The sequence below is a fragment of the Equus caballus genome, chromosome 23, assembly GCF_041296265.1.
Source record: "Equus caballus isolate H_3958 breed thoroughbred chromosome 23, TB-T2T, whole genome shotgun sequence".
Classification (NCBI taxonomy): domain Eukaryota; kingdom Metazoa; phylum Chordata; class Mammalia; order Perissodactyla; family Equidae; genus Equus; species Equus caballus.
The window spans coordinates 67,815,013-67,838,309 of NC_091706.1; the positions used below are offsets into that span (position 1 = coordinate 67,815,013).

Here is a 23,297-nt window from a genome sequence, read left to right on the forward strand (position 1 = left end):
TGAGTTTTCTCATGCTAGGTGTTCTTGCTAAGTCAATCTTCATCTTCCTCCTTTTCTTTCCTTTTCATCAGCTCTGTCCTCACCTCTCCTTTATAATCTTTACCAATCATTTCATTTTATCAAGGCTCTTCATTCTAGAAATAAACTCTGGGTGGAGGACTTCCATTCTTAAGTTCAGAATGCTCAGACTGTACAACTTCATGCTCCCAGGTACATCAGAGGTGAGTGAGGTCGGGGTGCTGGGTCTGTTCCCCCCGAGGGTGGCCTGGAGTGCCCTATACACTAGGTGGGGCTCAGAAGGCCCCAAGTGTGCCCTGAGTTTACCTGGCCTGATGCTGTACGCCCCAGGACCAACCTGATGCTTAAGAACTCCCACGCCCAGACAAATGACTGCCCGGATCCTAGAGCAGGGACATGTAGTCAGTGCCCACCAGGAGCACAGGACAGGGCGGGACACCAAGCTGAGAAGCAGCTCGGTGTGTTAACTCCTGCTCACTGCTCTAAGCATTTCTGTTGCCTGTCTGCACTACTCATGACAAGAACAGATCAAATCTAACTCAGAAAATACATCTTCATCTGGTAAAATAATGTGCAGCAACACATGGCCACCTGCTCCCGACGTGCTTTGTTTTTCACATGCGTGTGTCTGGTTTTAAACACCCAGACATCTGGAGATCTTCTGTGTACACCACCACTTCACAGCCGTGGAACCTTGGGCAGTCACTAGCAAGTATTCACTGAGCCCCTACTGTGTACCAGGCAGGGCCAGGACACAGCAAGGCACGTGGCACCCAGGCTCAGGGGCTGAACCCCACTGCCCAGGCGAGGTGGGGGAGTCTGAGCCTGGGACCAGTCACGAAGATAGCTCTCTGCTGCGGAGGAGCAGAGGCACCTGGCGCCCTGCTACACAGTTACAACTACGTGAGATCAACTGATGTCATGGAGGCTCCTCAGGTTAGATTCACTAATTCAAGATTGGTGTTTTACAGAGTAACGAATTCCAGGGCACAGCCCACTTTCGGGTTCACATGCAGCAGCCTCTGAGCTTCAAGCTCCGAGCACGGGCAGCTGGGGCGCGCACGGCACCTCCTCTTCCTCTAGCTCTGGGCTTCTTCCCAGGTGGCTGCTGCCCAGGAATGGGGCTCAGTCCCCGAACTTCAGTTCATGGGAAAGGGCAGATGCAAAATAGCCAGCTAATAGCAAGTAATCTGGGCTCTTATCATTTCTGCAGAAAACACTGGTTATCTGCGGATTACTGGGACGGGGGGTCTGGGACAAGTGGATTAGGAGAACACCCTGAGCACACACATCCGGGACTCAGACCAGAGCGGTGTGGTACGCGGCCTTCTCTGATGGCGCCGTCCTGGGGAGACGTGCTCATGCTGCCTGGTTAAGACAGAACAGGAGAATCCCAGCGCCGAGCCAATCCAGCTGCCGTCCATGAAGAAATCTTGCATACATCACCATCAACAAACATTTATCTCAGCCTTTTGGAAAACGCACCTTTTCAAGAGGGAGACCACTTCAAAAGACTGAATACCAAACCGTCTTCCTTACTCACAATAAGCCAAATCATTACACTGGCAAAGCAACTCCAGGGCACAGGTTTCTGTGTCAGAGGCTAGATTTATAAGGCACTTTCTTTACCGAAAACACCTGTTTAAAATACAACTTCAGGACATAAAATACTGTCACACTTGAGCTGCCAGTAAAAACCCAGTGTTTTCCATCAGACGTTAACCATCTTCTACCAATATCCCATTTAAACACACGACAACCAGCCAGCTGTGTAACGCTGATTGGGGATCCATTCCAGACTGGGAATAATGAGGAGGTTTCATTGTATAAGCCAATTCCAACTGACCGGCAGTGGCCACCTGGAGCACCACACAACAAAGCGTGTCTCCCAGCTCAGGCTGGAGCTTGGTGCTCAGCAAGCGTGCCCGCCTCGGGCTGCGGACGAGAGAGTAGCATGCAACACGGGTATAGGTGAGAAGGAAGATGGGGATGAATGGCTGCCCAGACACCCCTGACTGGGCCTATGGTCTGCGTCCGTGCATGTGCGGGTATTCAGAGAAGTGCCATTGCTTTACTTGCTGAGCTTTCCTGGGGTTATGGGGAAAAAACCCAAAACCACACAAATAAATAAAAACAGAACTCCAGTCCTTCATATCAGGGCAGAAACAGAAAAATGGGTGCAATGACAGCTGTTCCTTCCTCCTGAATTTAGGAAAACTGCCGGTACCTTCCAGGGAGCGCTGTGCGCAGGCAGCAGGGTCCCGCCAGCCCTCCCATCCTCACTGCGCCTCTGTGAGCGCTGCCCTCAATGGTTGAAATCCTTCCTTGAGCCTTCAATCTCTGAGGCTGGGGCAGCCCACTGTCCACAGAAACACATGTGTTCAGGAGGGCACATGGGAGAGCTCGGCAGTACAGACACGTAGATACACGCGGTTCCTAGTCTTCACGTTCCCCAGTTGGGTCGACTGGAAGCTCAGAAGTTCAAAGACCTGTGATGAACACGAACCCAAGCACAGCACCGCCCCTGCGTGGCGGTCTCTGGAGTTCTGCTACTCAGAGCTCTGAGAGGAAAAGGCAGTTCAATCACGCTACTCCTGGAAAGCTTTGTGGAATAAAGAAGTTCAGATTACTAGAACAGCTTTCATCAAATCACGGGGAAATGTTCATGACAACCAGTTTTCACAAGTATTTGAACAGCCCACTAATACTGTTGTGTTAACGTACTCTGTTTTATAATATAACCCACAGTGAACAGATTAAAGTTTATTTTTAATTAGCAGTACCAATTATTTGGCACAAACAAAATTTCTAAAGCAAACTGGAGCAGGAAAAATCAATGTTCCTTTTGGCTTTTCTTGATAGTTAAAAAAAGCAGAGAATCAATATGGGAAAACCCTTTATAAAAATAGTATTGGCAGTCTATAAAGCTGCTTCCTATTTCCATAAATTCATCTCATGTGTCTATAATTTACATTCATCTACTTTATTTTACTTAATTCTGAGGTACTCCAGAGACTTGTTACAGAAAACAGAGGTCAGTTTCGTTAAGTGGACGATAATTTTAAAATGTGCAAATCACTGGGCTTTACTTCCCAGATTTTTAACTCTTCAGCCACGGATGAGGCAACCTCCTATCCTGCAGTCTTTCCAGAAGCTGACCCCCTTCTTCACCTTCGGGGGTTACCAGGGGAACCCTGGGCACTGAGGGGGCTCCAGGGAGAAGGGCCAAGGGGCAGCAAAAGGCAGAGCCGCCTCCAGGGCCAAGCGCCTGTGGGAAGCAGTCACCCATCTGGATTCTACCCACGAAGGCCTCCAGGCCAGGGCCAGCTCAGCCCCCAGCGCCCATCTCCAGGCCCAGCCTTCGTCCCCACAGCTAGAGACAGCTCCCCAGTCCCACCTCCCTGCAGGCTTCAGCTTGCTCCCCCCGTGGCACTTGGAATTCCACCACAGTGACTTCAGTAGCATTCTGCCATAATAAACAGCATTCTGATGAATTCCCTAAAAGTAAAACAGTAGAACCTAGGGATGGACAGAGAGACAGAGAAAATAAACCGCCAGCACAGAATTCAAAGGGACTTTGAAAGGCTGGAAGTTTTTCAGCACCTGACTGTAGACATCCTACTTGAAACATATGACTGTAGAGATGAAACTGTGTCAGTCACATGAGAATTCATGGTGGATTAGGAACACTTTATCCTAAGCCTTAACCAGGAGATTAGATTTCCCAAGGGACACACATCTTAAACCTAGTGAGAGTCCCATGTCTTTAAAGAACGCTGTAGACTTCACTATGCCCTGGACTACTTGTCTCTGACAACAAGCCACCCGGGGAAACTCAAGAGGCGCGGTGAGTTCACCAGGAACATGCATCTGCACACACGTGTTCTGAAGCCGTGCTGGAGCGAGACCCTCAGGTCCAGAAGTGGCTGCACCACCTACAGGGTAGGAGTTCGCCTCGAATCACGCAGCACAGTCCGGTGACCAGACTCCAACGTGGACGGCAGGGCAGCGGGCACACGAAGGACAAACCGGCCCAGGACCGCACGGTGTGCTTGCACGTGGGTTATGAATCTCCAGCAAAGAATCACAGATCCACCTCATCCACGTATGGTCCAAGAGCAACTGTGGGTCCAACAAGATTCCCACAGACTCATCCTTCAAATCCCGTCAGCCAAGAACTCCCGAGACCATTCCCGGTCAGCCTCTTTCACCACAGTCATTCATCATCATTTCCCCATCTATCCAGGGCGTCAGGAAGCCACAGCATCTTCTCCTGAGGAATGCTAAAACGCGCAGTCACTTGGCAGCTGCTTCAGGCACAGATACGTAAACCAGTGGCATCCTCAGAGTCTGTGTCAGAGTCAGCTGGAACCGAAGGACCGGTCCTGGGGACTCACATCAGTGCACGCGCTGTTACTCAGATGTGAGGTTCACAGTGCACAGACCGACTTCTCACAGGAGGTTTGAGCAGGCTGGGGGCATTCAGGCCCAACACTCACGGCAGGTTCTCAGGATGAAATCCTTCCCTGTGGAGAGCTGGGGTTCCAGTTATTGTGATAATCAGCGACGCGTATCACTGACAAAAACCTGTCCTATAGGCTGTTTTTCCCTTATTAATGTAACCAATGCATGAAACAAGTCCAACTTTATCAGTTCCCTAAAAAGGCCTAGATTCTGCAGCCACATATGAAAATCTCACCCACTGTAATTACAGAGCCAAACAAGTCTCTTAACTTGTACACTCAGGTCAAACCGACACACCTTCTGTCCAGGGGCAAATTTTTATTCGTAACGGCACTTTCATAACACATTCCTTGAGGCCACATTTAAGTGCCAGGGGCTGACGCTGCTCCATCTGGGCAGCGGGCACAGGGACCGCCCTTCCTTTCCCATCTCGAGGTTTCACCTTTGCCTCGGCTCAGCAATGCATCCCTGCCCACCCCCCTTTCTGTCAGAAACATCACTCTCTCCAACCCTCAGAGGCTCCCCCAGCCTACAGAAAAGTCAAAACCCAGGTTCTTAAGTTCCCCAAACAGAAAGACCACAGCGTGCCAGGCGCAGACCCTTCACAGACCCTCAGCGACGTCACATACTCCCACGCATGGGGTCGTCTCCCACATACCACGTCTCGGGTCTCCACTCTGACAGGCCATTGGCCGGATGAGTTACTCACTCTTCATTAGTGCCAGACACTCCTCTGAGAGGGATGCCCACAGCAGTAACAGACATAGACCCTACTTCCACTGAGGAAGTATCAGCTCCTAAACCTCGCTCAGCCAAGCGCAGCCTCAGCCCCTCCTCATAGAGAAGCACCCCACTCCAGTGTGGCCCCAAGCCCAGCCCTTTCCCTTCCTACCAGCTGGCTCCCTTTTCCAAACCACACCTGAGGGATCCTCACCCAGTGCTTCTTGCCTTCGCCAAGAAAAGGGGCACAGGCCTGGCCCCACCCTGCCCTCACATCACTCCCTCTCCACCCTCCTGTTCTCACTGATAAATTCAGAGACCCAGGTACACAGCACTAACCTGACATAGTCTCTGTCCTGAGGCAGAGCGAGGCGGCAGGGGACGGAGGCAGAGGGAGGAAAGTAAACAGGCACCTTGTGGATTCTCTGAAGATGCCATCTGCTGAGGACATGGCATACCTCCTTCCCCTTTCCTTTGGGGTCCCCAGAGCCTCCTCCAACCAAGGTCAAGGCCCCACACCCAGAGACTCAGAGAACTGCCCTGACTCCTCCCAGAGCACACTACCTTCTCCACTTTCCCCATCACCCACGCCACGGCCTCCAGCCCCAGCCAGTGCACCCACGGTGGGCCGGCACCCACCATCTCTGTGACAGCGCCAGGCCCTGCCTCGGGGTCTGCACTCAGCCCCTCACCACGATGGGCTTCCCTCTGGCTGGCGCTCAGAGGGTGTGGGTCTGCCCAGTGAACACCCTCCCCTGCCTTCTGCTTCCCCTAAAGGACGCCTGCACCACCACGTACAAAACACCAATGAGCAGTGAGCACGTTGCATGCTGCCAGCTGTGCGTTCGAAATTTTAAACCCACAGGCCTGCAGCAGGGCAGGAAAGGCCGAGACCTCACCCGAGAGCGCCTGCCCCACAGCTCAGCCCTGAAACACGACCTCTAAACTGGAGGGGAGACCACGACAGCAGGCGACAGCAGATGAAGGGACGCCCACCGCCCACCAGTGCGGTGCAAACAGAGCACACCAGCCATACCCAGGCTCCTCAATGAAGCTGGAAACACTGTAAAGGAGAGCCCGTCCCAGGGTCCACTTGAGGGCCCCACACTGTGACCAGTGAAAACACCTGAGGGGTTTGCTGCATAAAGGTAACTGTGTTGGGCTGGCCCGGTGGCATAGTGGTTAGGTTTGTGGGCTCCACTTCGGCAGCTCAGGGTTTGCAGGTTCACATCCCAGGCAGGGACCTACACCACTTGTCAGCCATGCTGTGGTCGTGTCCATATACAAAATAGAAAAGACTGGCACAGATGTTGGCTTAGAGCCAACCTTCCTCACCAAAAAAAGGTAACTGTTTTTGGAATGCACAAGCAAATGGAAGAAAGAATATCCTTTCACTGTGAAAGCAATGCAGTGCTATGGGGCTAAGGACACAGAGGAAGTAAGCTGCACCCAATCCTGCAGCACTGGACGCTCCAGGCCCAGCAGAACCAAGGGGCCAGTGAGGAACGGAATGGGGACACAGCTGTGGGGCCAGGGTGGCTTGGGAGGGGGAACAGGAAACTGATCGCCCTGTGCAAAGTAAGAAGGTCCTCCTTTCTGAGCAGAGGAGTCACATAGCATGAGAGGAGGAGGGTGCACGTCAGGACACACCAGCCTCTGAAGAGCATCCGTAGAACATGCGGCATTTCATGTGGCGTCTGCAGCCTGACAGAGGCCCTGCGGAGCCAGCATCAGCTCTTCTTTCTAGTCATCATCACACAAGCCCAGCAGCCACTCCCAGGACAGCTACCCTCGAGTAAGGGCTGTGACGGATGCTTCATGTTAAAGGCCTACAGACTCACAATTCTGTCACGGTAATCAAACAGAAAACCTACGACTCCACAAAACTGGGGTTTCAGCATTGCCAGGATCTCCCTAGTTTAGAGTTCCACAGGTGAGACCCATGCCCACCCTCGTCCCTGAGCTGGTCAGCTGCACGTCACCAGGCCTGCGCTGACCCGCCAGACAAGCAGGTGATCAGTCACTAAATATCCTTAGTTTGGAGGATGGTCTAGTCAATCTACAATTTCTGCAGTTCACAACATTATCTTAGACTGTATGTATTTCCCACTAAACACACTACAGTGACTTGTACCACAATGGCCCACCTGAAGATGGAAAAGGCTCTGACCTCAACTTTGGCCAACATTTCACACAACGCTTCCCTCCCACCCCCCAAGGCAGCCAGCAGGAGGTCTCCGAGGAAAGTCATTCCTGGGCCTCTCAGACTCAGAGCTGTACACAGAGACACACCAACTGCACAGAAGGGGCCAGAGGACAGTGGTAGTACCCCCAGAACACTGAGCCCTGTCCTGTGGACACCGGAGCAGACGCTGCTGGCCCCTGCCTGCGACGTGGAACCACAGCAGCATGGTGATCCTCAGCACCCTTTCCAGATCAACCTTCCGTTTAAAGTGTAAACCTGCCATTTACATTTTACCAAGTAAACAACATGACTCGGACATTAGTGAGTGAAAAAAGCCCGTGGCTCATCCTCCTTTCCTGAGGCCCCGACGAGCCCGCCTCCTTTACACGGGGCACTCGGGCGAGCTCAGTCATGATCCTTCTAAGGCTTGAGAAAATGCACAAGAGGTTACGAAGTACCGAGGAAAACAAACAATGGATTTTACAGTACATACATTCTGGTGGAAGTCTGTTCTTTCTAAAAGCAAGTCTCTCAGTTTTCTTTCTGCTTTCTGCCAAGCTAAACAGGACTCCGTAAACATACTGGCGAACTGGCCTATAGAGCAGGGCGGCGGGAGGCAGGTCTTTGCTGGCTTCATCTTCAATAGAAACAGCAATTTTGATTTCACCCTTTGCATGGAAGAAAGCAGAATAATATTGCACATTTTTCATGTTGAATTTACAATAAACTCACAGAAATACACTGCATTACCCCCAGTTAATGACATTGCAATTCTATTCCACAGCAATTGCTTAACAACTTGCCTACATTGAGACGTTTAGGGAGAGCTCATTTAACAGTTTGTAGTCAAAATACACACTCGAAGAGTCAAAATAAAATCCACTGTTTTATTTTTAATCTGGAACCAAGAATGAAAGAAAACTACGTGGATGATCCCAGTCTTTGAAGTAATCTAGACAGGTAACATCAGACAACAAATAGAACAGAAAATCCTGAGGATCCTGAGGCCTTGCAGATTTTATTTGCGTCAAGATGGTCACGTGAAATGAACTTGTAATTTCCAATGACCTATATGACATCCAGGAAATGGATGAAACCTGAAAATAAAATGATCAAATTTTCTTTACCAAGCTCTTCCATGAAAATTACCACATGCAGAAGCCATCTACCTAGGAGAGCTCTCTTCAGTGCTATGTGCTTAAAGTCCTCGGCAGGCAGCGGGCTCTGGTGAACGCAGAGGCCCCGGCAGACTGTCTCCGGAGTGGGAGGGTGCGCACGCCGCAAGGGCTGGGCATGAGGAGTCCACTCTGCTCACGCTCCATGGCCAACACGGCAGGGGTTCCGCTGCAGGACCCACCAGGAGACACCTGACCACTGTAGACTCTGCCGTCCCATCTTAGATATTTTACGGCATCAGGTACACCGAGAGATTTTGCAAGGAATTTTGTTTATGTATATTCGTAACACAAAAATATATTTATGACCTTCCATTAAATTTATTGGTATACACTCTTAATAATAATTTCATAACATTTGCACTTTCACATAAATTTAGTCCTCAAATTGGTCTTTTCCCTTGTCCTCAGCACCCTCCTCCTCATCAGCCCAGTAGCTCCACGTGGTGTGCACTCCCCTAGGGGGACCTCCTCTCACTGTGACGAGGCTTCCTGGCTCTGTGTGGCTCTGAAGCCCCGCCTCCCTGCAGGTGTCTCAACTGGGACAATTTAGTACCAGAGCTACTCAGCTCGCAGGAAGCAATGTACTTTGGAGTCTAAACTTTTCCCTAACATACTGAAAACTTCTATTCCCTAATATACTGAAAACTTCTAAGTGGCATTTTAAAATCTGAAAAGACAGTCGAGTTCACTTTTCTCAAACTCAGTCATCTGATCAGTATTTGCCCTTGAAATTGGTGAGCACTGAAGAGGAGGACAGTCAGTCTGTGTCACTCAGACTGACCCAACCGACTGTCCCGAGTCAGATCTACCAGTGTGGGCGGGGCGGAAACAGCTGGTCCAGGGACCTTACATCCCAAACAACCCCAAGGGAAAGGGCGCACTCTCCCAAAAACCTGGGTTCCCTTAAACTTAGCAAAATTCTCTTTCCACAACAGTAACTTTTCACTTACCCTTATAATTTATGTTGGACCTGAAAAATAAAATGTTTACCTTGCAAGCATAATCTGAAAAGGGACATACATGCATACCCATATCAAAAAATAACGGATGAGACTAGGAGGCAATTACAATTGAAAAACAAATTAAAGGAGCTGAGTAAACAGTGCTGGACTAACTATTCTCCATGTCGTTTAAGTTATAAAAGTAAGCAGTGCTCAGATTACTCAATTAATGGCTGAAGTCCCACTTGGGAGTGCTGTGGAACAGGAGTGACTGCTGCATTTGTTGATTCCATTCTACAAACCACAGACGGATTACAGAAAATAGGAAGAAAAAGGCCTGATTATATATGGTGACGTAGATGCTGATGAAAACAGGTTAGAAATACATGGTAGTAATAAGCCAATTCTACGTGAGCAATCTGGTCACCAACGTAACTTGTTAACCTATGGGTCTATGCGGATAAATACTACAAATCACTGAGGAAATTTTAAATACACATAGATCCATTCAAGACGCCAAGATTCAAAACAACCAATGCCACACTGTGCCTCTACTAAAGCACACGTTCCAGACACTAAGACGCAAAACCATGGCACTGTGTAAAGGGATAGCTGAGTTTTCTGACTATGCATATGTTACAATATCCTGCATTCCATTCTTGCTGTACGTGCCACAAAATCACCCTCAGGGAGGTAGAGGAACGAGTTAAAGTGCAGGAAGCACTATCAGCCTCTCAGAAGGGGGCATTTCTAGGACAATGACAAATCAGACGTATGTGGCTTCGGAACTAAAGCTGACACTACGCGTAACCACGGGGTGAGAAATCTTGAAATTAGAAATTAAAAGAACAAAATTACAAGTCAGAAAATAACATATTAATTAGAAGTTTCAAAAATATTTTATATTAAATTGAAGGGGAAAGTGAGACTTTTCCCAAGTTGTTCTTTTATTTTATTTAGAGGTGTAAGTTTTCATCTTTTTTCCTCCAAGTTTAAGAAGGGGGAAATGAACTTTGTTTCAAATAGTTTGCAAGATAAAAAACCGTTCCAAAACGAGCAGGAGGGCACCCCCACAGGAGTAACCAGGGCAGGAGGCCACCCCTGGGCCTGCACGTACCTTCGTCAGGACGTGGAAGATGTAGGGGTACATCAGCCCCTTCTTGTGCCGGTGCTCGGCCACTCTCAGCACCTCAGGCGCAACAGGGGGCAGGGGTGGGGTGGTGATGTCCATGTGGTTCCTGGTGGGCATGGACAGGAGGCACGGGATTGGCTGGACAGTGCCAATCTGGCTCCCCTTTCCTTCAGCGAGCTGGCTGCCCGAAGAGGCAGTGGACGAACCTTCTGCCTACGAGCAACGGGCAAGAGGAGAAAATGGGTTCAGGTCACGTTTCCACACCTTTACCGTGTCTGTGCACTTGTAACACAGAGTCCTGTCTGGAGAGGTGTGATGAACAACTCCACCACTGAGGACGAGGGGTGGAGAGTGGATGCCCACTGTGCCTGTGTCAGGGGGAAGCCTGGAGGATGTTGCAGCTTCTGCTGGGTGACCCCACGCATGGCTCCTTTGGCGAGGCCCCATGGGGTGAAAGTGGCTTTCTGTGGTTGCCACCCCCGGGCAGCCACCCCGTCAGCTAAGTCCTGTGTTTCTGCTTTCCTTGGAGACCCTGCCTAGATGAGAACTAACACCCAGGGAGAGAATGTCATTTGTCACAATTACGTGACCAGAAACTCATAGAACTAGGACTCACCTCTAGGCCTGACTCAGACCTGCTCTTCACCACCACAGCCGGTATTTACAGAATAAACAAAACCCACACTTGGCCATTCTCTTTGGTCGTTATACAGCCCCAAATTAAGTATAAGCAGGAAACTGTTTACCGAAAATTACAGCAAAAATACAAGATAAGCCCACTTAAAAATCATGAGTTAGATCTATATTTGCTGACATAGAAATACGTGCACGATATATCGTCAGTCAGAAACACTCGTGCTGTAACAACCAACCACCCAAATCCGGCAGGTCCTGCACCAACAGGAGCACGGATGCTAATGGACCCCTCAGCGATGGCTCGCTGCAGGGCAGTGAGACCCAGGACACAGACAGCAGAGGGGGACTCCTGCTGCCTCTTTGTGAACTTCAGCAAAGTCCCAAAGGTTTACCAACAGAAATTATTATTTGTACAGTAAAAGGCTTTTTTTCTTTCTCACAATAAATGTTGGGAATTATAAGTACTTACTTCTTTATTTTGGCCACACTAAAGAATAGACATTTTTCTGTTTTGAAACAAAATGTATTCTTTACAATGGTATGTAATTAAGTGCTTAATTTTACCCTTTAAAACACAAAATGCTAAAATCAGTCTTAGGAATGACTCGTGGATGATTGACGAGGGTCTCTTGTACTGTCCACTCCCCAGATGTAGACCTAAGCAGCTGGAAACGCTCTGGAAGATGCCTCGCAAATAACAAGTATCTGCAGAGCACATCCGTGCTTATGGATAGGACAATCACTCAGCAGCGAGCACTTCAGAACTTTACACAGCTTTCTGATACTCTGCCACCTCGCACTTACACAGACAAGCCCCCCTGCAGCTAGAGATAGGCTCATCCCAGGGTCATGGGTCGGGGCAGACGTGGCTCTGCATGTCAAAAGATCCTTCTAGAGGTCACTCTTAACAGGCAGATGGAGGAAAAAAGGGGGAAATGGAATTTAGTTTATTTTCATGTTTAACGTATACACCCCAGGTGCCTTTTCACTTAATCCCCACAAAAACCCCAGACAGATGAGGGCTCTAGAAGGCTCTAAGTCCTTGCTAAGAGTGCAGCCAGCAGACGGGGGAGGGTTTCACCAGGCCCAATCATCCCGGGAAAGAAAGCAGGCGGGGATGGTGGGGCCCTGGGGTCCTCTTTCCCCTCCCCTGCCCTCTCCCCCAGTGTCTGTGACCCCTCCCCACTTCCCCTACTGTCTATATTCTTCATAAGGCTTAAAAAGAGAGAGGGCATTGTGTTTCAACTCCACCTGCTGGGCATCAGGACTAAAGAAGAAAACAACTACCTTTGTTTGGTCTCCTGGGTCTCCCCGTGCTTGAGGCTCCGAGGGGCTTCCTGTCTTCTCCCAGCCGATTTTGTTCCCACTGATATGGCTGCACAGAAAGTGAAGAGGACGACTGATTAGTGTCAGCACCCCCACACGCCCATAGGATAAGGGCCGCGCTGAGCAGCCGTCTCGAGGACATGGGGTGCTGCACTGACCCCATCTCCCGAGACTCCAACCACAGGGACACTCGTGCCCACTCCAAGCAGCCAGTGGTGACCCCCACTGTGGGGAGGAACATTCAGCACCTGGCCCGGGCCGGCCACACAGCCTGGAGACCCAGGTTGTGCGAGCACCCAGCACACAGAGGGGGCAGCCCGGAGAGCCAGGATGTGTAAGCACCCGGCACACAGAGGAGGCAGCCTTGCCTTCAGGGAGCTCAGCCCTTTGGGAGAAATGAGATAAAACTCACATTTAACTGCCAATCATCAGGCAGCAGAAAAGTGTCATCTGGAGCAAATGCTACTCATAACTTACAAATAAACATAAGGGATCACGTGCCACGTGACAACACGGCACTGCAGCCCACCGTGGAAAGGACATGGGAGCCGAGGCTGGTGACAGAGAGGGAAAGGACTTGCAAGCTGAGGGAGCGGAGTTAACCGAGTCTTATCTGGGGAATGGCTTTCTTTGGCAAAGTAGTAAAAACCGGGTTGGGAGAAGAGATGGGGAAGATTACAGAGTGTCTCAAATGCCAGAATGAGGTGTTTCAATCAGCACTTTTTAAAAACTGTGGGTTTTGACCCATTAGTAGCCTGGGAAAACAATTCAGTGGGTTTAACCAGAATTTTTTAAAAGCTGACATGGAACAGACCAGATGCAGGGAATGTGGTATGAATGGTATTACTTTGTAAGTTCTCTGTTTGTGTATTATGGGCCACAGTGTAAAGGGAAGTTTACTGTGGTCCCCAGGCAAACTCCATGAACAGCATTAACCTTGGGGGAGCAGGGACTCTGCCGGAGCAGGGATCAGGCCCCGCCCCAGAGCTGCAGCCCCCAGCAGATGGGATGAAGTCACTGTGGGGATGGCGGGGGCAGCTCCAGGCATCCACCCTTCACTCATCTCTCTCCTGCAGGGTTCCTCACCAAAATTAGCTTCTAAATCCAGTGCTGGCTACAAGGCACACCGGTGCAGAGAGTTTTTATTTGGCATGCCTTTCTAACTGACCCACGTGACAGATGGAAGGATTTTAAGACCCACTAATTCTCCAATTTCCAAGTGTCTTCATGTTAGTTCCATAACAAAACAAATAGCTGCAAAAGAACAGGAGAGATGAAAAAGGTGTCCCATCTTAAACCAGGAACACTGTCCCATGTGGTCATGTCTGAGGGCCTCGTTCTAGCTCCTCAATCCCAGTCACGGGACAGGACACCTTAACGCCTCCACAAGAAACGGGGGCAGTTGCCCAGCATCCAGGCTCCCGGTCTTCAGTGAGGACTCAGAAATCACAGCTCTGTCCAAGAGGCCAGTCACAAGTGCGAGCTCAAACGACAACTGTGCAAAACCAGAGGAAACTCTGGTGGGGAGGGGGAGGCGCCCATGGGGAAATGCAGGTCTCCTACAGGCAGAGCGACTCATCCTGTCTAATTGAGAGAGAGACGAGGCCTCACAGGGGAGAGCAGATGAGAAGCTAGGGAAGGTCGAAAGAGAACTCTGGCTGCCCTGCTCTTCACTGAGCGTGCACCAGTCAGCACGCAGTAGGTGAGCTGCCCCACGCTAACCACCATGACTGACCGCAAGCAGTCTGTCAGCAAGGAGGAAGGCAGCAGCTCTGAACTGACCTGGAACGTGGCATCAGCAGAGCCGCTAACGCACTTCCTCATAGACAGGTCACTGACGTTTATCCAGTGAAATTCTACAACTAATTACTTGGCTACTTACAAACTTTATAAAGAGACAGAACATCTATTACTTATAATTTTAAACATTTAAGTATAACATAGCTACAAAAAAACACACTAGTCACGAGTACATGGCTTAATGAATGTCCAGGAACTGAACATGCCACGTAGGCAATAATTGACATGCAAGGCTGACAGCCCAGAAGCCCCCAAGCCGCTGCAGAGACTTCCTTCCCCAAGGACAACGCGGGAGCCGTCTTCTCACGGACTCACAGGACGTCACTACATGTCCTGCACACAAGCTCCTGGTGGGGTCCGTGGAGGACAAACATCTCCCACGCTCTGCTGGACAGCAGCCCTCCCTCCTCACGACAGACTGCAGCCTTCAACACGCGACACCTCGGCCTGAGGGGCTTGGCCCCAATGGCATCTCAGGGCAGCCTTCCCAACCTCCTCAAACCTGCGACTCTCACGCCGTGTTTCCTTCACGGCCTGGATCACATTCAGCACCATTTCAAATTACTGCGAATGAATAATCATACAATCGTAGCATAAGGGTGCATGGCAAAGACAGTGCAGACCTGGCTTCTCCTTCACGTGACATCACAGAGCCACCAGACACGCAGCCCCCAAGGGCACAGGCCCTGGGTCTCTACATGGCACGGGTACAGTGTGGTGTGGAGACCATGCCTCACTACGAAAGTGGAAAGCCTGTCCCACGAAGATCACACAGAACCTCTATTTACAAAGCTTTGTTTTGTTCTACACAGATTATCAAACTAAAAATGTCATAATCTATACGCTCATGTGGCCTTCTAATAATCGTATCACAAAATCTAAAATTCTGCCTGAAAAGCAGCTTGACAATAGCCAATTTTTTTAAAGTCCAGAATATCTCAATAGGATAACTATATTCCTGATTTATAACTTAAAAAAACAAAACATTTTAATATGACAAATGCCTTATCTTGAAGAACAGATGGATTAGGAATTTCAGAATCTTTCTACATACAGTCAAGTTTCATTCTACCCAACTGCTCACATCTCACAATCACCCTTGGAACCAGTGACATGGACACAACATTGCATCAGCTGTGCCTCGGAAGACCTGCTGAGACCACACAGGCCACGGGGGAGTGGAAGGCCCGGGCAGGAGGCTGCGTGCACTCCCATGTTGAACCCCTGCACACCCAAGGCAGATAAGATCCAGGCTCAGGAAAGGGATCCACACTTAACCACACCTCCATTCCAGGTGACAGAAGACGACTACCCACCCACCCAGACAGTGGCGGTGAGAAGGGCCAGCACCACACTGGCCCAGGGACCCTCAGCGGTGCAGTGAGGCCTCACTCACACCAGGACATGCATAGCTTTGTCTGCACTAAAGCTACTCGTGACAGCAAACCATCCTACCTGCGGAATTCTCTCCTATACGTTTTTCTGGTCAGCAGGCTGGTGATGCCAGGATGAAATGGACTGGTGTCCACTTGCACCAAGTGTAAAATTGTCTCAGCCATCAGTGCGTTTGCACTCCTGTCCCCACAGCCATGAGTGTAGGTTGCCATGACAGAGCAGAAAAGGAAAGTGGCACTGCCCACAGGCTGCCCCACTAGTCAACATGAAAGAAGGAAAAGCAAGCAAGACCAAAGCAGGGAGACCTGTCATGGAGCGGAAATGGGAGGGCAGACCCACGGCAGCAAGGCCAAGTGTGCGCAAGGCCCGACATGCTCAGCCTCTGAGGAGACTTCCAACAGTGTGCCACCTTTTCACTTCTGCCTGCTCTCAGCTCGCGAACCGGGGCACTCAGTGCCACCCGCTCTCATCTGACAGAGCCCAGACCTCTGGCCACAGCTCCCTGGGAGGGAAGTGTGGGACTCACACACGACACCCTCCATCTTCCTAGCCCCAAACCCAGCTACTGTCACACATTCAGGGTCATTCACTAAGTCAGGAACAGAACAAGTGTGGTCCCATCCCCACGTACGTACGCAGCAGGCACAGGGAGGGCGGCCGCCTGCTTCTCCCTTGGGCCTCTCCCACCCTTGAGGGAGGTTCAGACACCAACGGGTGGGAGCTGAGCTCCAGGCAACATGCCCATGCTGCCGGTGGTAGGAGAACAGCACAGACTCGCCGTGACGGCACAGAGGAGTACGAATTTTTGCCAACACATGAAAGTAATTCACAAGTGTGTTTATGAGAAGATGTTAGAAATGTTACCTTGTGTTAAAAAGTCAAAATATAAATGTAAACAAGCTACTTGTCTGGAACAACAGCCTAACAACTGGAAAGGAAACTCTGGCTGATGTAGCCTGTCTGGACCAGGGACGCTGGGGTAAGGTAAAGCGTGATTCTCCGTGGACCACACAGCTTCCTCAGGAAGGAGCCAAGAGGACTCAAAGCACAAGGAAAACATCAATTCCACTTGGAGGAAAGAGACATATCAGAAGCATATTTCCTGGGACACCAGATCATCTTGCTCTGAATGAAATTCTTTATGTGTTTCACATTAAAAATGAAACCAGATTGGGGCTGGCCCCGTGGCTGAGTGGTTAAGTTCGCGCACTCTGCTGAGGTGGCCCAGTGATTCGTTAGTTCGAATCCTGGGCGCGGACATGGCACTGCTCATCAGACCACGCTGAGGCAGCGTCCCACATGCCACAACTAGAAGAACCCACAACGAAGAATACACAACTATGTACCGGGGGGGCTTTGGGAAGAAAAAGGAAAAAATAAAATCTTTAAAAAAAAAAAAAAAAAATGAAACCAGATCAACAAATGGTGCTGGGAAAACTGGAAAGCCACATGTAAAAGAATGAAAATTGACCATTCTTTTTCACCATTCACCAAAATAAACTCAAAATGGGTCAAAGACCTAAAGGTGAGACCTGAAACCATAAGGCTTGTGGAAGAAAACGTAGGCAGTACACTCTTTGACATCAGTATTAAAAGGATCTTTTTGGACACCATGCCTTCTCAGAGAAGGGAAACAATAGAAAGAATAAACAAATGGGACTTCATCAGACTAAAGAGCTTCTTCAAGGCAAATGAAAACAGGATTGAAACAAAAAAACAACCCACTAACTGGGAAAAAATATTTGCAAGTCATATATCTGACAAAGGCTTAATATCCATAATATATAAAGAACTCTCACAACTCAACAACAAAACATCAAACAACCCAATCAAAAAATGGGCTGGAGACATGAACAAACATTTCTCCAAAGAAGATATACTGATGGCCAATAGGCACATGAAAAGATGCTCATCATCACTGATCATCAGGGAAATGCAAATCAAAACTACACTAAGATATTACCTTACACCCATTAGAATGACAAAAATATCTAAAACTAATAGTAACAAATGTTGCAGAGGCTGCGGAGAAAAAGGAACCCTCATACACTGCTGGTGAGAATGCAAACTGGTGCAGCCACTATGGAAAACAGTATGGAGATTCCTCAAAAAATTAAAAATAGAACTACCATACGATCCAGCCATCCCACTACTGGGTTTTTATCCAAAGAGCTTGAAGTCAGCACTCCCAAAAGTCCTATGCACCCCAATGTTTATTGCAGCATTATTTACAATAGCCAAGACATGGAAGCAACCTAAGTGCCCAGCAACAGACGAATGGATAAAGAAGATGTGGTACATATATACAATGGAATACTACTCAGCTGCAAAACAGAACAAAATCATTCCATTTGCAATAACATGGATGGACCTTGAGGGAATTATGTTAAGTGAAATAAGCCAGCGAGAGAAGGATAATCTGTGTATGACTCCACTCATATGAGGAATTTAAAATTATGGACTAAGAACAGTTTAGTGGATATCAGGGGAAAGGTGGGGTGGGGGGTGGGCACAAAGGGTGAAGTGGTGCACCTACAACACGAAATGACAAACATTAACGTAAAACTGAAATTTCACAAGATTGTGACCTATCATTAACTCAATAAAAAAATTAATTAATTAAAAAAAAAACCAATGAAACCAGAGGGGCCAGCCTGGTGGCATAGTGGTTGGGTTCACACACTCCGCTTCAGCAACCTGGGGTTCATGGGTTCGGATCCCAGGCACAGACCTAGCACACCGACTCATCAAGCCATGCTGTGGTGGCATCCCACATACCAAATAGAGGTAGATGGGCACAGATGTTAGCTCAGAGCCAATCTTCCTCACCAAAATTAAAAAAAAAAAATCAGAGTTCTAGTTTTTCATTGTGCCCACAGACAGTTTTTACTAAGAGGGATGGATGTCACTTACTGTGTTACCCCTCAGCTAATTTAATTCACAAAGAACCCAGAGGCCTCCCATCCCTGCTGGGTGCACTGGGCTAGGGAACTCCAGGTCACACAGCCACAAGTGGCACCCAGAACCTGGCAGGAACAGCCATGTGAGGTTGCAGGACCAGCGCCTTCCTGAGGTTCACCTTCCACAGCCCAGGCCTGGTCCCATGGGGGCCACGTGGGCCTGCAAAGCTCATCCGACAGATGCTGCCATGACACGACACCTTGGAACCAATGTGCACATAGGGGACAGGGAAGCAGAACAAGTCTATACCAATGAAGCCAAAAGTGGAGAAAAATTAAGTTAGTCTTCTCTTTTAATAGGGCTTCTAAATATCCATTTTAAAATGTCAGTAATGACATACAAAAACACTGAAGCAATATTCAGTGCACATGTACATATTAACATTTATACACACAAATGAGAACACATACTTACAAAAGTATATTAAGTCTAAAAAAGGGAAAAAGGCCAGATGCTGTCCCTGAGATAAGATCCGATTATTGTAAAAACCATGTTAGCATACACACACAAAAAAAGGTGTTTGCATATTCACCAATCTTTCGAAAACAGTTGCATCTCTAGAGGTGGGATCATGGGGGATTTCCTACATCGTACTCTCAAATGTTTGAGTTCTATAACTCTGTACTGAGATGGTAATTATAAAAAATATATAAAACAAAGAACTAGAAACTTCAAATTAGCAACCTCAGATTGGATTCAAATTCTAAAAAACCAATGAATCTATGAAAATAATATAAAGTAAACACCTCCACAAGGATTCAACCAAAATAAGATTACAAGAATTTGGCAAAGGCCAGGGAAGAAGAGACGAAAAACTAGAACACTGCCTCAATGGTTTTTTAATTTTAACCAAGAATAGAGCAAGAAGTACACGCTGATATACTCTGAGTAAAGAAATAGGAGAAACAATTGTTTCGTTAGCAAGTAGCACATTCCTTTCTTAATTTACTTTGAAATAACCGTCAGGGTCTGGAATCACTGCCAGGCACCAGCCGGGCCCCTTGGCAGACATAGCACCACGGCGGAACAAAGGCTGTGTGTCTACAGTAGTGAAGAGAGATGATGTGAGGAGACTCAGGGCAGTTTCTGTGGCGTGACACCGCTCATCTCAGTCCAGTCCTGGAGGGACACCTGATTGCCACAGGGGCCTCTTGCAGCCCCAGACTCCTCGTCCAGCACAGACTTGGAAACGGTACAGAAACACCTGTTGACTTCAAGAGAGCAACAACCAGGACATCCATTCCAGCTGTATGTGGGGAAGACATCTGGACACTGCCAGCTGAAGAGGCTGAAACGCGAGGTACAGGATTAAAGGAGGAGGGGAACACATCAGACACGTGTGCACGCACCATGCATGCATATATGTACATGTATGTGCATACATGTAGACATACATGCATTTGCGCACACCATGCGTTTGTGCAAACATAGAAACACACCATGCATGTGTGCCTGTGGACACGCATGCATCACATGTACATACATCATATACACATACATCATATGCATGCACACACAGTGAAGGTGCCACCATTCGAGCCTGAGGACCAAGCCAGAGGCAGCATCACCCCGGTCACCATCTGTGCAGCTGCTCCTCCACAGGGCACCTCAGCAAGCACTTCCTTTCCCCTCAGAACATTCTCTGGAGGGGCTCCACAGGATTCCTGTAAGGAAGGTCCCCAGTGCCGGCATCTGGGGGGTGGGCACACGCGCAAACACGCACACACATACACACACCCCTCTTATGCTCTGAAATGCCCATCACCCCACCTCTGCACAAGAATGGTGCAGACCCTCCCAGGAGGGCCCACAGCTCTTGGACACAGTGACCACAAACGCCAAGCACCTGCCAGGAATCAACCCATTTCCCCACGGAACTTCATCTTCAAAAACAAGCGTTTGCCAATCCTGCAGGCTGAAGAAAGGTGCCCTGTCATGGTTTACATTGTAGTCCTTTGATCTTCAGGGAGGACTAGCAGCATCTGTGAGTGTGCTCACTGACTGCTGCGTTTCCTCCATGAACTGCATGTCCACATTCTCTGCCACTTAAAACACTGAACCCTTAATTTGTAGGAAGCTTTGGGGCGTTAATTCTCCTTTACTCAAGAAAAGTCCCACCACCCATCAGCACCATCCATTGATTTCTGTTGGGGAGGTGAGGTTGTGCACTTCATGGACTCTCCCACATTCTGGTACCATCTACCTGCACCTGGGAAACACAGTGATAGGAGTGTAGTGCCTGAGGGACTCGCATAGCAAAGGGCACAGGGACTTGGGAGGGGCTGCCCAGCCAGGGCCAGAGGTAGGCCTCCCCTCTGCTGCTGGACAAGGTGACTCGAGGGTACAAGCCATCACAAGCATGTCTGCAGTCAGTCTGCTAGAGCTGTTAGGACCAGAGGCGCTTGACTGCGACCAAGCAGCTAAAGGGCCCGGCCACCCAGACACCCGTCCACCCTGAGGGTAAACAGCACCCACATCCAAGCAAATTCACTGAGAAGCCTCAGGACCCTTCCAGCCCAGGGGCCAGTCTAAGCAAGGGTGGTGGAGGCTCCACGCTGTGGTCAGAACAGAGCACAGACTCCACACCATCCGGCCTCCACCTCGCAAGGCCTCCTGCTGCTCAGGACCCCTGGGCCTCCCTCCACCACCCCGCCCACACCTGGCTCTGTCCCGGCTCCCCCCACTCTGTCACAGCTCAAATCTCGCTGCTCAGGCTGCGATCCCACCTCGCTCCTCTCGGCTGGTGCTTTCCTCCTACACACACGGCTCGGGTTTGCCTGTCCCCCTCTCAGACACCCGCACCATGCCATGTCTGTGCCCCCTGCCGCCATGCCCACCAGCAGACAGCAGGGCCCAAGGGCGGCTGGGCTGAATGGATGGATGCTTTCTTTGCCTCAAGACCATACTGAGAGCACAGGGTAGATGTGGGGTCCCAACTCAAGTCCACACCAAGGTAACCTAAGTCCCGACGTACTGCTCCTATGAGTCTTTGAACCAGGAGAGCAACCTCTGTCCTGCCCACAGCCTCCCAGTGCACACACATGACTCACTCAATAGGCCCAAGCCCTGCCCTGAAAATCACGACCACCAGCAGGGGCCAACCCAAGCCCCACGTGTCTGCCTAGTCCAGGACCCTGAAGCCTCAGCCACAAGCTCCCCATCCCCTCAACCTCCTCCCTCTCAACTGTCTCTGTCTCTCAGCTGCTGTAATAAACGGAGAGCAGAGTCGAGCTGAGCAGCACAACTGGACCAGATCTGGCCTCCAGGCCGTGGACATGCTCACCTGCTTCACCTTTCACACCAAAAGGAGGACGGCACGCCATGCCATCCTCACATGCAGAGTCCACCTTCCAGAGTTCCTCCAGAAAGCGTGGTGAGAACGCAACGTTGGGGTCCAGACTGCAAGCGCTGCAGGGCTCAGAGGCCAGAGCGGCAACCAGGAGCCGCCGAGAGCTCCCAGCAGGCAGCACCGGTCAGAACCTCTAGGGACAGGGCAGCACTGAAGACAAGAGGAGGGGGCTCTCGAGCAAGACTCGCCCAGGGTCAACTCGCAGCCTCACAGGTCAGCTTGCCAAATCAGGCAGCAGCCCCCACTCTCACTGCACCCCACCCAACGAACGGGCACCCAGACCTTCCAGCCAGGGCTCTGCTGGCTCCCATAGGCGTCACAGCACATCTGCTCGTGTCGCAGGTCCGCTGTGTTCTAGAGTCTAGAAGGAATGTCTCTTACTGAGATGCACCTGTACATCCAGGTGCCTCGGTTGTGCCGACATGAGCCAATTTTTAAAAGAAAACTGCCAGTGCCTTCGAGCGGAAGGGCCTCGGACACCCACCAGCTGTTTAGGCTGCCGCAAGGGGAGTGGCCACTGGCGCTCACTCACACACACACATTTCTGAGCCCGTCCCAGAGACTCTCAGGCAGAAGGTCTTAAATATATTATCTTCCCAAAAGTTTAATTTAAAAGTTTGAACGCTAAATCTCCACTTTTCACTCGATTTTAGGATGTCAGGATTGTACACACAGTAAGGAAGCCTTTCTGCATTTTACGCTCCTCTGCTCCACGAAGCACACATCCCTGGATCACACAACTCCTCGGTAACCGCCGCCAGAGGTCAGCAGACATTAGTGCCCATTTTACAGATGGAGAAAAAGAGGACAAAAGAGGGAGGATGTCTGGCGTCAGGTGACACTCTCAGAAGAACCTACGGAAGACGGGCCCTGTGTCTCAGGTTTCTTGAGGCAAAAATGGCTGCAGCACGAACCAGCCTGGGCATCCGCCCTGTGAACCAGAGTTCAAACCCAAGAAGAGGAGACAGACACAGAGAAAGACTCTGCCTCTCTTCTCCCGTCTTCTGAGCCCAGTTTCTTAGGAATGTAAGGTTACTCAAGGGGAGGAGGAAGACTGTGCATTTAGGACTTTCTTGACCAGACACTAACAAAGCGTGTGCTTGAGGATTCGTTTACTCAGGGACGCGTGCTGCTTAAAATGTTCCTCGACAGGGAGCACTCCAGCCCGGGTCAGGCAGCTTTCCATGGTTTT

The 23,297-nt window shown here is 49.8% G+C and overlaps 1 protein-coding gene across 9 annotated transcripts in view; it reads right to left on the reverse strand.

Moving 5' to 3' along the window:
• Positions 1-23,297, reverse strand: part of FAM120A (family with sequence similarity 120 member A) — a 108,783-nt gene that overhangs the window by 26,898 nt on the left and 58,588 nt on the right. For all 9 annotated transcript variants that reach the window (XR_011431144.1, XM_070248144.1, XM_023627593.2 and 6 more), the window contains exons 8-10: positions 12,562-12,649; positions 10,624-10,851; positions 7,881-8,055 (exon numbers count right to left, since the gene is read on the reverse strand). Coding sequence is in view for 8 of the 9 variants with exons in the window: in XM_070248144.1 (XP_070104245.1) it covers positions 7,881-8,055; positions 10,624-10,851; positions 12,562-12,649 (491 nt within the window). In the remaining variant the exon portion in view is untranslated. The remainder of the gene's footprint in view (positions 1-7,880; positions 8,056-10,623; positions 10,852-12,561; positions 12,650-23,297) is intronic.